This window comes from Canis lupus, chromosome 7 (genome assembly GCF_003254725.2).
Source record: "Canis lupus dingo isolate Sandy chromosome 7, ASM325472v2, whole genome shotgun sequence".
Classification (NCBI taxonomy): domain Eukaryota; kingdom Metazoa; phylum Chordata; class Mammalia; order Carnivora; family Canidae; genus Canis; species Canis lupus.
The window spans coordinates 41,280,523-41,293,210 of record NC_064249.1 but is presented as its reverse complement, the minus strand read 5'-3'; the positions used below and the strand labels follow the sequence as shown (position 1 = coordinate 41,293,210).

General features: G+C 61.3%; 3 protein-coding genes across 10 annotated transcripts in view; 2 read left to right on the top strand and 1 right to left on the bottom strand.

Annotated features, from left to right (window-relative positions):
- Positions 1–6,870, top strand: part of SLC25A44 (solute carrier family 25 member 44) — a 37,380-nt gene extending 30,510 nt beyond the window's left edge. For 2 of the 4 annotated variants that reach the window (XM_035719058.1, XM_025430862.3), the window contains 4 exons: positions 1,753–1,858; positions 2,459–2,559; positions 3,528–3,723; positions 4,746–5,213. In XM_035719058.1, coding sequence (XP_035574951.1) covers positions 1,753–1,858; positions 2,459–2,559; positions 3,528–3,723; positions 4,746–4,799 — 457 coding nt within the window. In that variant the 3' untranslated portion in view covers positions 4,800–5,213. Of the gene's footprint in view, positions 1–1,752; positions 1,859–2,458; positions 2,657–3,527; positions 3,724–4,745; positions 5,214–6,485; positions 6,652–6,777 lie in introns of those variants that run through there. The other 2 variants (XR_007412025.1, XR_004817339.2) reach the window with 2 other exon arrangements.
- On the top strand, positions 6,511–7,405 carry LOC112648904 (bone gamma-carboxyglutamate protein). The gene is made up of 4 exons (XM_035719064.2): positions 6,511–6,651; positions 6,778–6,819; positions 6,939–7,008; positions 7,138–7,405. The coding sequence occupies exons 1-4, from the start codon at positions 6,582–6,584 to the stop codon at positions 7,265–7,267; spliced, it is 312 nt and encodes a 103-aa protein (XP_035574957.1). The 5' UTR covers positions 6,511–6,581; the 3' UTR covers positions 7,268–7,405.
- A 100-nt stretch (positions 7,406–7,505) lies between these two features.
- On the bottom strand, positions 7,506–12,602 carry PAQR6 (progestin and adipoQ receptor family member 6). 5 transcript variants are annotated; one of them, XM_025430859.3, is made up of 9 exons: positions 12,006–12,181; positions 10,729–10,804; positions 10,474–10,591; positions 10,200–10,327; positions 9,856–10,061; positions 9,485–9,611; positions 9,015–9,111; positions 8,698–8,848; positions 7,506–8,424 (listed from the first exon to the last, which is right to left on the bottom strand). In XM_025430859.3, the coding sequence occupies exons 4-9, from the start codon at positions 10,304–10,306 to the stop codon at positions 8,150–8,152; spliced, it is 963 nt and encodes a 320-aa protein (XP_025286644.1). In that variant the 5' UTR covers positions 10,307–10,327; positions 10,474–10,591; positions 10,729–10,804; positions 12,006–12,181; the 3' UTR covers positions 7,506–8,149. The 5 variants fall into 5 exon arrangements, with proteins under 5 accessions (XP_025286644.1, XP_025286643.1, XP_025286641.1 ...); XM_025430858.3 differs by lacking the exon at positions 12,006–12,181 and adding an exon at positions 11,424–11,555; XM_025430856.3 differs by lacking the exon at positions 10,474–10,591 and having other exon boundaries at positions 12,006–12,602.
- Between the last annotated feature and the right edge of the window lie 86 nt (positions 12,603–12,688).

Below are 12,688 nucleotides of genomic sequence, written 5' to 3'. Positions count from 1 at the left end.
CCTGTGTCTTTCCACGTTCTTTGTGAAGCCACAGACTGCGTGGCGAGTGGCGCTAGTGGTACACAAGTTGCCTGAGTCCCCACGAGGGCTGAAGGGTGCCCGTGATCCGTCTCTTGCACTGGTCACTGGTGGCCAAGGTTTAACCCCCATGGTGTACCAGCATCCAGCCCTCCAAAAATAAAGCCCTAGGTTACTGCATTTGCCAGCTTCCAAAGTGTAAATGCCCAATACAGAGTTGCGGAAAGATGGGCAGCAGACACCTTTACAGAGTGTTTCCAGACAGATGATGTAAGCCACGTTCAGAGCAAGGAGAATGTGGTGGAAGGATTAGGATGTTGTGTGTTTTGAGTAGTTAGTACCATTGCTTTTAATATGATTTACTGCTAGATTATGTAATTTGGTATCCGGTGCTGGCTGTGGTGAACAGCAGGCTCACAGACTCTGTGAAAGTAGAGAAGGTGTCCCTTGCAAGCCCCTGTGTGCTCTCACTTGTCACAGACATGGTGTAAGGGCAAGAACTGGGTGGGGAGGTCAAGAGCCATGAGAAAGGAAGGACCAGCGGTGATTCCCCGAGGGGGGTGGGGGTTGTGCACGGGCTTCCAGGGACCCAGTCCCCCATTTGTCCAGCAGCCAACCAGCCTGGCCACACAACTGAGGAGCATTGGGACCCACAGCCAAGCATAGATGTGGGCTTTTGTGTGCTTGGGGACTCCCTGGCTCCGACATTTCCTGTAGATCACTTGAACATTGCTTCATCAGAGGCTTTCACTGAACACCCCACATGCCAGCTTAAAGGCTGTCCCTGTAACCCTTGCCTTTAAAGCGCCTCCACAAGTGGCCATCTCCTTGTTCACATGCTTGTGTCTGCTGGTCTCTCTCTACTGGGAACTCCAGGAGCGCCACGCAGCCTCCCAGAACACCCAGGACCTGCTGGGCAGCCAGCACAGAACCTTGGTGGAAGGTGAAGAGACGAGAAAGGGAGTGGGGAGAGAAAAAGCAAGAGACTGCTTTTACCTTCTTTGAATTTCTTTGTCCAAGGGCATGAGCCATTGGGAGTGTCCTAGGTACCCTCTGATCTTTCCAGCTCCAAGGATGGATCAGGGAGGCCCTCTCCACTGCCAGGGACAGAGGCAGGATTTTAAATGGTGTGAACAGTGAGAGGCATCCATGACTTCACTGACCAGCAGCCCCAATGTGGGATGGCTCTGGTTTGGGGTTTTCAGCAGCTTGATGACATCCTCAGAGACCACAGTTCTCTTCCAGTCACCAACTTAGGGTATAAACTCTGCCCTCAGGCCAGGGGCCCCCTAGTGGCTGGGAGCTGGAGGTGTCACCTCCAGCACGTGTAGTCACATCCTACAGAAAGGGTGCCTGTTCCTACCCCATGTGGCTCCTTTGAGGAGGAGAGACACCTGTCCCAGGGGCCACACATCCTTTCCTAATCTAGCCCAGCAGAGAGACTGGGATGACCATTTTCTCAGGGACCTCAGCCCACACTGGCAGCAGCATCACCTGGGAGCTGGTTGGACACTGAGGGAGTGGCCCACGAAGAGTCACCCTCCTGGTGACTTGATGCACCGTGGTGGGACTGGGGGCAGGTGGGGCTGATTGGAGCTTTATCCACAGCCTTTACTCAGGGCCATGAACTTGACCAGGCCCTGAGCTCCAAGGGGGAGGTGGGGGTGGCCCAGTGGGTGCGGCAGGCTGGCTGTACACTTGACCCTCCACCTTGCTGTTTCTCCTTTCTGCCAGCTACCAGAGATTCACCGACTGTTACAAGCGCCTCTACCAGCTGCAGCCTGAGATGACACAGAGAATCTATGACAAGTTCATCACTCAGTTGCAGACGTCTGTCCAGGTGAGTGGCAAGGAGCACAGCAGGTAGTGGCAGCTCGGGCTCCTCTGGGCACCCCCAGGGCTCAGAGCAGTGGCTGTTGCCCCTTGCCATGGACAGGCACCGTGCATGCCCCTGCCCTCATGCCCTGGTGCCGTGCATATGTGCTCGGAGGCCTTCTCCCCCACAGGCCCTGGCTCCTCTCCCCACTTCCAGCGCCTGGTATAGCGCCTGGCTCGGAGGAGGCGCTTCACAACATGGTGCTCTGTGGACCTGCGTACAACTGGAGTCCAAGCTTGAGTGGGACGGATCGGATCTGTGCAGAGGGTCTCATGGCCGAGCCCCTACACTGCAAGATGGGCCTGGGCAGCAGCATGATGGGTCTGGGGCCACAGAATAGGTGCACCAGGCCTGGGACCGCAGCACCCTAAGGCAACGGGCAGGCTGTGAAGTGTTTTCTACTTTTACTTCCTGTTCTTAATTATTAAAGTTAGACGGAGATAAGTCAGAATGTTGGTACAAAGACACAGAAATTAGCCAAACTCTGAGTCCTTTCGGCAGTGGGGCGTACTTTCACTGCAGGCTTGTCTGGTGTCATTAGCACTCTTACCACTTTCTTTTCAGGAGGAAATCTCAGAAATCAAAGCAGAGGGGAACCTGGAAGCAGTGTTGAACACCTTGGACAGGATCGTGGAAGAAGGCAAAGACCACACGGAGCTAGCCTGGTGAGAAAGGCACTTGGAGCTGGCTCCGGCCCCTGGAGGCTCCTGCGGGAGACTGCCGCTGACCTCCAGGGTGCAGCCAGCCTATGGTCTCCTCTGGGTAAGGAGAGCCCCAGAGCAGACGCCTGTTATTGAGGGCTTGGGGCAGATGGAGGGACGCCTGCCATCCTTGCCGGGGGCTCCTTTCAGGCCCCACCTGGCTGTAGCAGAGAGGGTGGGCAGGAGGCGGAAGGGTGGATTTGCCATCTTCTGTTGGACCAGCCTAGGCATCTGGTCTTTATTCACTCATCCACATAACAATATTTGGGGAACATGCAGCAGTGAACAAGTCCTGCTCCCCTGGAGCTGACATTCCTGCAGGCAACCTTGTGGCCTGGGGTGTCCTGTGCAGGATGGGGCCCCACCGGCTCCCTGTATGAACAGCATCAGACCAGAGCCAGGAAACACCTTCCTCATGCTTTCCAGTTCTTTTATGCTTTGTGATTTTAACACGTAAGAGAATTAAGTTTTATAACAGAAAAAGAGTATTTTAAAGAACCTCTGGCAGGTTCCACCTCACTGCCCATCAGAACCAACCCATCCCCTCACACAGCATTCAGAACCCCCATACTCTTGCCTCTTCATCTGCCCACCTTCCCACTTGCTGGGGCCTCTGCAGGTCCCCCACTCATCCAGTCCCACCCCACGCTACAGCTCACTGGTCCCCAGGATGAGGCAGCAGCTGGAAGGTCGCCTCCTGCCCTGAAGTGTTAGACGTGGGGGTGCATGTGGCTGTGATGGGTTCAGACATGGAGCAAGAGGACAGGGAGAGGGGTTCCTGGGCGCCCAAGTTAAGGCTTCACAGGTTAGTGTATCAGCAGAGCAGGGGCCGTGGAAACCCATACAATGTGAGACTGCAGGTGGGAAGACCACTGGAGTATCACCCACACACGTCCCCCCCAACCCCTCCACTGGCCCATGTGACTTCACAGGCGCCCTAGCGGGATCCCGGAAGAAGACGTGCGCAGTGCCATGGTGCCCTACTTCCTGCAGCAGCGGGACGCCTTACAGCGCCGTGTTCACAGGCAGGAGGCTGAAAACAGACAACTGGCAGAGGCTGTCCTGGCTGGGCGCCGGCGGGTGGAGGAGCTACAGCAGCAAGGCCAGGCCCAGCAGCAGGCCTGGCAGGTGGGTGCCCTGGCAGGTGTTTTTCTACTGCGGGCTGGCTCCTCCTGTCAGGGTTAGCACCCCGTGGCCCTGGGTTCTCTACAAGACCACTTCCCAGGAGCTTTAAGACGTATATGTGAGAGGGTGCCCAGGTGGCTCATTCGGTTGACAACTCTTGGTTTCAGCTCGGGTTGTGGTCTCCAGGTCAGCTCTGCACTTGGCGCAGTCTGCTTCAGATTTTCCCCCTCCCTCTGTCCCCGTATGCCCTCTCACATGCAAAAAGTGGCTCCAATCCAGGATTGCTGGTAGGGCTTGGGCAGCAGCACCAGTGTTGGGCTTGCTTCGTCATGCAGATGTCCAGCCTGTGTTTACTCATAACCACTAGGCAGCTGCCTTCCGGGAGCTGACTGTCCTGTTCCTCACGGGAGTGGGTCCCCATGCCTTGGAGCAGGGCCAGTGGCTTGCTCTTCACTCTTGTCTTCACCCCTCCCTGGCTCTGGGGTGCCCTGCTGGGTCCTCAGGCGAGATGCTGCCCCAGCAACGCCACTCTGTCTCTGTGAGGCCATGGGTCACTCTTCTGTTTGGAGGGGCTCAAAGCCTCTGCTCAGAGCTGCCCCTCACCCAATGTAGCTAGACCCCAGCCATGTATGCAGTGGGTCGGCTGGATGAGCCAAGTACTGGGCCCTGTGTGGGACCAGGAGGGCTCTGTCCTCCCCATGGCCCTCTCCCCAGTTGCAAGCTCACCTAACTCAAGAGAGTATCTTTGCTAGAAATCGCTGGTGGGAGGTCAGATGATCAGGGCATACTTTGGGGGTTCATATTCATGGTGGGTGCTCTGGGGAGGCCCAGCCCTGGTGACTACAGCCCCCAGCCTGCCCTAAACCCCTGTGGAGTAGAGGGGACCCTTCTGATAGGCCTTGGCCCTCACATGCCCTGCTGGGCCTTCCATGTCATCCTAGGGGAAGGAGGCCTGGGGACAAGCAGAGTGGAGGGAGAGGGTTTGGATATTCTCATGTCCTGTTTGTTCCCTCCTGCCGCTGCAGGCCCTGCGCAGAGAACAGAAGGAGCTGGTGGGTGTGCTGGGGGAGCCTGAGTGAGGAGACGGTGGCCGGATCAGGAGCAGATGGTGGTCAAGGGCCTGGGGGAGCTGCCTCTCAGAACCACCGAGACATGCCCAGTCCTGAGTGGGGATGTAACTAGCTGGAGGATGAGGCCTGATCATCCCTCCTGACTTTGGGGCTCCCTTGGGGTCACACGCATACAGACATGACCTTCAGATCCTTGTTTTCTTATCCTTTTGAGGATGGTTGGCCATCTCCCTCCCATGCTGGGAACCAGGCAGCAGGCTTTCCATCCTCTAGGCCAGGGCCCCGCCCTTGCCCACTCCAGAGCGCCCCGGGCCTGGCTCAGGGAATCTGTGTCTGGTCTGCACTGATTGCCCCCTTGCTGGCCAGCCTGAGGGCCCTTGCCATGTTCTCCCCACATCCGTAAATAAACTTCCTCCACTGTAATCTGTGAGGATGCTTCCTCTGCTGGGCCTCTCCCAGTCTCTTGGGCCTGGGCCCCTTTCCACCAGCAAGGCCTCAGCCACTGTGCCCGGGAGCCTCCAGGCTGAGGTGGGCTGGCAGGGGTGAACCCGACCACCATGTGCAGGAGGCAGCAGGGCCCCTTGTCACAGAAGCCAGACCCCTGGCTTCCACCCTTCTCTGCCTGTTGAGCTCGTTGTGGCGGCCTTCGTTGGGTCTTGGGTGCAGTGAGTGCTCATGCATGCAGGCAGGTGGGCCCTCTTCCCTGGCCAGGGCAGCTGGCCATTGGGGTGCTCAGCCAGCAGCAGGATAGGTGCCTCCTCTGATTGGCGGGTGAAGTGGATGGGTACACGTAGGGTGCACAACTGTTTTTCCTGGAGAAGGCCTCACCCCAGGGAGGCTTGGTTGGGTCTGTTTGGGGCCACTGACAAGAGTCCAGGGAGCTGCAGCATTGACATGAGACGCCCTCCTGCCCAGCTTTGAGCTGTGGGGTGGGGGCAGCAAGTGCCATGTCAGGTCCCCACCTGTGCTGGGTGGTGAGTGAGGACACCCTCCTTCCTCACCCTCAGGTGTGCTGAGATGGGGTTTTTTAGGCTAGACGTCTGTCTTGGAAGACAGGTCCCCGCGGTTGTTAGCACTGAGGAGGCCACAAGGGCAGGAAGAGGGTCAGAGGTCAGGAGCCAGAGGCGCACCCTGTCTCCCTGCTCCTTGCCCTGCCTCTCCACCTGTGAGGGGCCCTGGGAGAGGGTCCCCACTGCTGGAGGCAGAAGAGCTGTCTTCCTAACCGCCCACCTCTGTTGGTTTTGGGGTCCTGGCCTGAGGCACCAGCCCCACACCAGGCCTGCCCTGGAAGTCCCACAGGGTAGGGTGCTTCCAGGTCAATGAGGGCATCACTGCCCAGGCCCTCCCTCCCTGGGGTTTGGCTCCTGCCTTCGGGCTGACCATGCAGATCACAGTCTTCCAGGGGCTGCCCGGCTCTACCGGAGTCTATTTTAGGCCTTGAGCCCCCCTTTCTCCCCAGGCTCCTGTCCTGCCCCTCCTGGCCTGCCTAGCTGGTGTTTCCACTGACACTGGAGCTGGACGATTTGGGGTGTATGCCTTGCAGTGGGGCCAGACCTGCCCAGGCAGCTGTGGTTCCAACCACATCCTTTGGGATTTGGCGTCCAGAGCCAGGGCGGATGACTCCCAAATAGCCCTGGCAGATCTGCCGGTGGCCCGCCCACAGCATGCATGGTGGGTGCCCCCCCTTGCCTCCAGGGCACGACCCAGAGTATAAAGGGTGCTGACGGTGAGAGGCAGGCCAGCTGAGACCCAGCAGCAGCTGCTCACAGACCCAGACAGAACCGACCCACCATGCGGTCCCTGATGGTCCTTGCCCTGCTGGCTGTGGCCGCACTCTGCCTCTGCCTGGCTGGTCCAGCAGGTGAGTGCCCCCACCTCGAGCTCCCAGTCCAACCACCCTCCTGCAGGCTGTGTCCTGGTGGAGGGAGAGGAGGTGCAGGCCCCCCCCCCCCATGAGCAGGGGTGAAATGGGCACTCTTCTTTGCAGATGCAAAGCCCAGCAGTGCTGAATCCCGCAGAGGTGGTGCAGGTATGAGGCGGGGGGGGGGGGGGGGGGGGGGGGGGGGGGGGGGGGGGGCGGGGGTGGACGGGACATGTGTGCAGCCTGCCAGCCCCCAGCCACCTGATGTTGGCCCTTCTGCTCCACAGCCTTCGTGTCCAAGCGGGAGGGCAGCGAGGTGGTGAGGAGGCTCCGGCGCTACCTGGACTCTGGGCTGGGGTGAGCAGGGGGCCAGGGCCCTGTGGCTGCAAATCCAGGATGAGGGATGCGGACTCCAAGGTCCCCCAGGGTGGGGGGTGGCAGCAGATGTTTTTCCTGGAGGCTGATGCCACTCTCTTGGCCTGTCAGCGCCCCGGTCCCCTACCCGGATCCCCTGGAGCCCAAGAGGGAAGTATGCGAGCTCAACCCCAACTGTGACGAGCTGGCTGACCACATTGGCTTCCAGGAAGCTTACCAGCGCTTCTATGGCCCGGTCTAGAGCGGCCAGCCCCACTCTCCACCCCCTCACCCCCCCTTCTCCCAGAACCCCTCCCTTCCCCTCACCCTGACCTCCCTGCCCTGCAAGTGTGGGGTCCTTGTCATCACAGCTGCTCCAGAATAAACTCCAGAAGAGGAATTGGTGGGGCTGTCTCTGTGCATCTGTGGAATTGGTGTGTGAGGGCGGCAGGGGAGGGGATGTGTACCATCTTCAGGCCCAGAAAGTACTTCCCCAAAGCTGCTGTTGATTGGTTTATTTGTACCCACCTCAACTGGAAGCCCGGGAGGCAGCTTCCTAAGACTATAATGGGTGCCCCCCTACCACACCGTCCCATGACATCCAGAAAGACCCAAAGGCCTGGACACACTGAGTTATGTGTGGTGACAGGCACATCCTGGGGGACTGGGGGGGGTGCCAAGCACTGCCGGCAGGTGGCATCTGGTTTGGGAGGTGAAGGCACAGTGGGCCTCGTGGCCTGATGAACAGCATAGTGGGGGGGTGCTACGTTAGTAATGTTAGTTCTCCCGTGTGTTGGGCAGAGGCCTGCAGGCCAGGATGGAAGTGGGTGGAAGGGCCGCAGCACCCCCGTCCCCAGCCTCCTGCCGGGGGCTAGCTGCAGCCTGGATGCTCACACTGCCCCTCTCAGACCCTCAGCACTTGCCCTGGCCCCACTAAGCACACATTCCTTGCCCCTCCTGCTTACAGCCAGCACTTCCTCTGCCCCCTCATTCCCTATGCCCTCTCTCCTCAGCCATTCTTGGCTCCAGGCTCCCCCTGCACCCCACCTCATCAGACCTCATCTGGGATCTGGGCTCCTTCCCAGCCTCCAGCCTGGCCTCTACCTTCCCCTGGGTGGGGTGGGGCAGGCTCAGAGATGGGACCTCAGTGTCGTCTGGCCTTCACAACCCCCTCCAAGGGGCTGCCCTGCAGCAGGGGGCTTGTGCTGGGGGCCCGAAACAGAGAGGTTGTGAAGGCAGCAATGATGAGCAGGTTCCCAGCCACTGCCAGGCCCAGCGTGGCTACTGTGCCCACCAGGCCCAAGGGCGGCTCCTGCATGGCCAGCCAGGCCCGGCGAGATCCCATATCGGCCAGCACTGCCTCCAGCTGGAAGTGGGTGCCCAGCACAGCACAGATGTGGAACAGCTGGTGACTGTGGCCTGTGGGGTGGGGGCAGCTCAGGGCACAGACCACATGTCCAGGGGCCACCCTGACTACTGCATCCTCTGGGAATAAGAAAACCTACCCATGGGAGTGAGCCGGTGTGCATCAGGCCCCCAGTGTACATGCTACTGGTTTTATCATCATCTGAGGAGGGTGAGCCTGGACCTAGGCCCTGTCTCTGGCTGTGATACTCCATCCCTCACTCTGCCCTGGGATGCTGCCCGCCCCCCGCACCCCTCCCTGGATAGGGACCACTCCTGAGCTCTCACCAATGTAGTCAAAGCGCCCTGGGGCCAGCCGCTCGGGCAGGTGAGAGGCGAAGAGGAAGCCGGTGAGTAGCGCACAGAAGAGGTGGTAGCTGTGGCTGGGGCTCAGCGCCTCCTGCCCACAGGTGTGGCCTCTGCCCCAGCATAATCCAAGCTGGCAAAGGACGGCAGAGGTGGGGGGGGTGCTCTGGGGGTGGAGGGTCTGGGGGGGGGGGACTCTGCAGGAGGGCCTCTGTGGGGGAGAGTCTCCATGGGGGGAGGGTATCTGGGGGGGGGGGGAGTGTCTCTAGGGGAAGATCAGGGGCCCCAGGCCCCCTTACCCGGTAGAAGAGCGGGAGGTTGTCAAACAGGAAGGGATAGGTGAAGGCAGCTGTGCGGAGGATCTTACTGAGCCCAGGGCTCTCGAGTTCAGGGAAGCTAGGGGAGGGAGGGAGGGAGGGAAGAAGGGAGAGGCTGGTTACCCTTCTCCAGGTGGTGGTCTCAGGACAGGTGTCCTTTGGCCAAGACGGATGTCAGTGTAGCTAAGAGGTTGTGAAGCCCTTGGGGCAGGTGGCCCCTGTGGAAATGACCACTGCTGTGAAGCGGGGACACCTGCCTCCCTTGGGCAGCTGTGGAACTAGCACAGGTGTGGTGTGGTGCTAGCACCCCAGCGACACCCCAACTGAGTCCTTGGTGAGTCGGGACATGGTCACTCATGTCGGTCAGGAACTCCACCACTGGCCTCCAGTGTGTTTGGGGGTGCCCGGTCCTGTCCCTCTGACTGCCCCTTCCGCCCCTGCAGAGAACCCACCGAGAGTAGCAGGAGAGGCCGGTACACAGGAAGGAATTGAGTGCGGCAGCAGGCACGAAGAGCTGATGCAGGCGGCTGTGCAGCCAGGAGGCCGGCATGGAGTAGGCGGCATAGGGGAAGGCACAGCCTGAAGAGGAAAAGGGTGGGGCAGGAGCTGAGATCCCAAGGCCCCACCCCTGCCCCGGGGCAGAACGCCCAGGTCCGGGCCCGCCCCCAGAACACCGCGGCCCCGCCCCTTTCCTGCTCGGAGCGTCCCCCGACACCCCAGGGCATGCCCCCATCGCTCCCGGGACCCGCCCTTGCCCGGTCCCCGCAGCTCCCGGGCCCTGCCACCGAGGGCCCCGCCCCCCCGAGGGCCGCGTGGGGCTGACCCAGGCTGTAGAGGCTGAGCGCGCCGTAGTCCAGGAAATAGCAAATGTGGCGCGCGCGGGCCGACATGGAGCTGAAGGTGTGGGCGCAGCACGAAGCAAAGGGGTAGAGGCAGGCGGGCAGCAAGAAGACAAGCAGCGGCCGGTGGTACGGCTCTGCCCGGAAGCCCGGGCCCCCCGCCAGCGCCAGCAGGCGCCACAGGAAGTACCTGCGGGGCGGGGGGGGGGGGGGGGGGGCGGGTGCTCAGGCCACCGGCCGCACAGCCCCGGCCCCTGCCCGCCGGGGAGCCCTCGGGGCGCACAGCCCCGGCCCCTGCCCGCCGGGGAGCCCTCGGGGCGCCCCTCACCACGTGGGCAGGAAGTGAGTCCAGATGTTGACCGTCTCGTTGGTCATCTGGAAGGAGCTGAGGACACAGTCCCGGGCCGAGCTGGTGGGGCGGCGGTAGCCAGACATGATGCCGTCCTCCCAGAACACCTGTGCAGGGGCCGGTGGGACACAGGAGGGGCGTCACAGCGCCCGACCCTCCCTCTCCGGGAGAGGTCTCTGCAAGCGGCATCGATGAGACTGGGATGGAGGTCACAACAGCCCCAAAGCCAAACCCAACCGGACCCCCATCTTACCGCAGGTCCAGAGAGCGGAGGAGAAACGGAGGAGGGGACAGTGAGGAAGGCGGGGGCGGGCACAGACCGGGAGCCCCGGGGAAGGAGGGGGCTCTGGGGAGGGGTCGCCAGCAGGTTCCTTAGAGGGCAGAGGGATGGTAGGGATGAGACGGCCTGCAGGAGAGACCACCCCCCACCCCCGCTATTGCTTCAAGGGAAGGGCCTCTGCCCCATAAGTAGCCTGGGGAATGGGAGCCGGTGGGTCAAGCCCCTCACCCGAGGGACCTGGTGGACTCGAAGGAGTTGGGGTAGCTTGAGACTGAGCATGGCAGCCCAGCACCTCCACGCTGACCTAGAGACAAAGTGCAAGGTGAGGGAATCAGGAATCTGCCCTCATCCACTGGCCCCTTCTCACCCGGCCAGGCCTGGTCCCCTAGCTCCTGGCTGGGCTGTGCAGGACACTGCAGGTGTGGGTGGGAGCCAGGGTGAAGTTGACTCCTGCAGGCTGGGGGGTGGGGTGGGGGAGGAGGCCGTCCAGCTTCCTGTCATCAAGTCATCACAGCATGTAACCCCACCCTCTCCATCGTAGCCCAGAGCAGTTCCCCCTCTGAGGTGGGCTGTACAGTGGAACTGCAGTGTGCTCCCCAGCCCAAAGGCTGCCCAGGTTAGTAGCCCCAGACTCTGGATCCAGGACCCCTGACCGCAGTTTCTGTCTCAAAAGAACCCCGAGTCAGGGTGGTTAGTGCAGAGAGAGCACGAGCACCCCCGCCCTCCCACCAGAAAGCCCCTTGGCCCGCAGAACCAGGGCTGAACACTTAAAGTTTATGGCGCTTGCCGAGAATTCCTGGAGAGGCCAGATGGCTGTGGGAGGGGCAACGAATGGGGGATGGGTGCCTGGCTCTTCTTTAAGGACTACACTTGTGTCCTGGGGGCCCCCAACCCTCCTGAGCCCATACCCCTCAGCTCCAGACCTGTGCACTGCCTCCGGGTGGCCGCAGCTCCGCTGCCCCGCCTGCCACTCCAGGCACATTCCTTGGCACCAGCAGAGGGGCTGGGCCAGCCAGGCGGGTGGAGCCGCCCCGGGGAAGGGAGAGTAAGACCCTCCCCCTCCTCAGGCCAAAATATCCCTGCAACAATGCAGCTGGCCCCACCCCTCTTCCTGCGCCAGCTGTGGCGGTTGGTGCGGAGCACTCTGGACCTCACAGGGCTAGTGGGCCCCCCTCCTACACCTCTGCTCCTGCCAGGCCCTGGGCCCCTGAGCTAGGTGCCTGGGACCCTGCTAGGCAAAGATACACCCTGTCTCTAGCCCCCATGCCCTGGCTAAGCTTTTAAGATGAAGCCTCCCAGGAATGGGATCGGGTGGTGTGACCCATCCTGCCTGCTGCCCATCTCCCTGGGAGCTGGCCGGGAGTGAAGATGCCAGGGCCTAGCTCCCTTCAGGGTCCTGTCCCTCAGCAGCAGGGTTTAGGGTCTCTGGAGGAGTGTGTGCTGTAGCCATGGAAACCGAGGAGGGAGCCAGAGCAGGTGTCACAGCCCCAGGTGAGCGTCCTTACCCCAAGCTTGGCCGGTGCTCCTACGCTGGTGGGTCAGCAGGCCCAGGGCTCCTCCGGCAGAGTCCCAGGCTCCTGCCAGCCAGTCTGACGGGAGGGAGAGAGTGGCAGGCGGGCCAGGCCTGGGCGGGGAGTGAGACAAAAGGAGCCAAGGAACAATCCAGGCCTTGTCCAGCCCCCAGGGAGCAGCTCAGGGTGGCCCGGCCCCATTAGCAGGCAGCTCACTCAGCCTCCTGCACACAGCCAGCCCCTCCAGCTCCACCCACACCCACGGACACCAGACTGGCCCTGACAGGCGGGAGCTGCATGGCCCCTTCCGCAGACAAGGCTGAGTCCCCATCCTGATGTGTGGTTTCAGGAAGCACCTCTCTGTGTCCGGATGCTTCTCAGCACCTGGGGGCTGGCACAGTCCAGGGCAAATGCCTTCAGTAAATGCTGGTTCAACCACCAGGGAATCGCCATTCCTGCCCATCTTGACACACTGCCAGTCCCGGCAGGGGGACCAAGGCCAGGGACCCCGAGTGTGGCCCTTGGGGCGCAGCCGCCTTCTTTAAGCTTCCTGCCCACACCCCTGCTCACAGGGCCTCCGAACTTGACCGCGTCTTCCACAAAACCAGCCGTGGAACTTCCTTCCGCCTGAGCTGTCAGTTTTGAGGGGTTCACCTCGAAGAAACTTTCCCAAAATG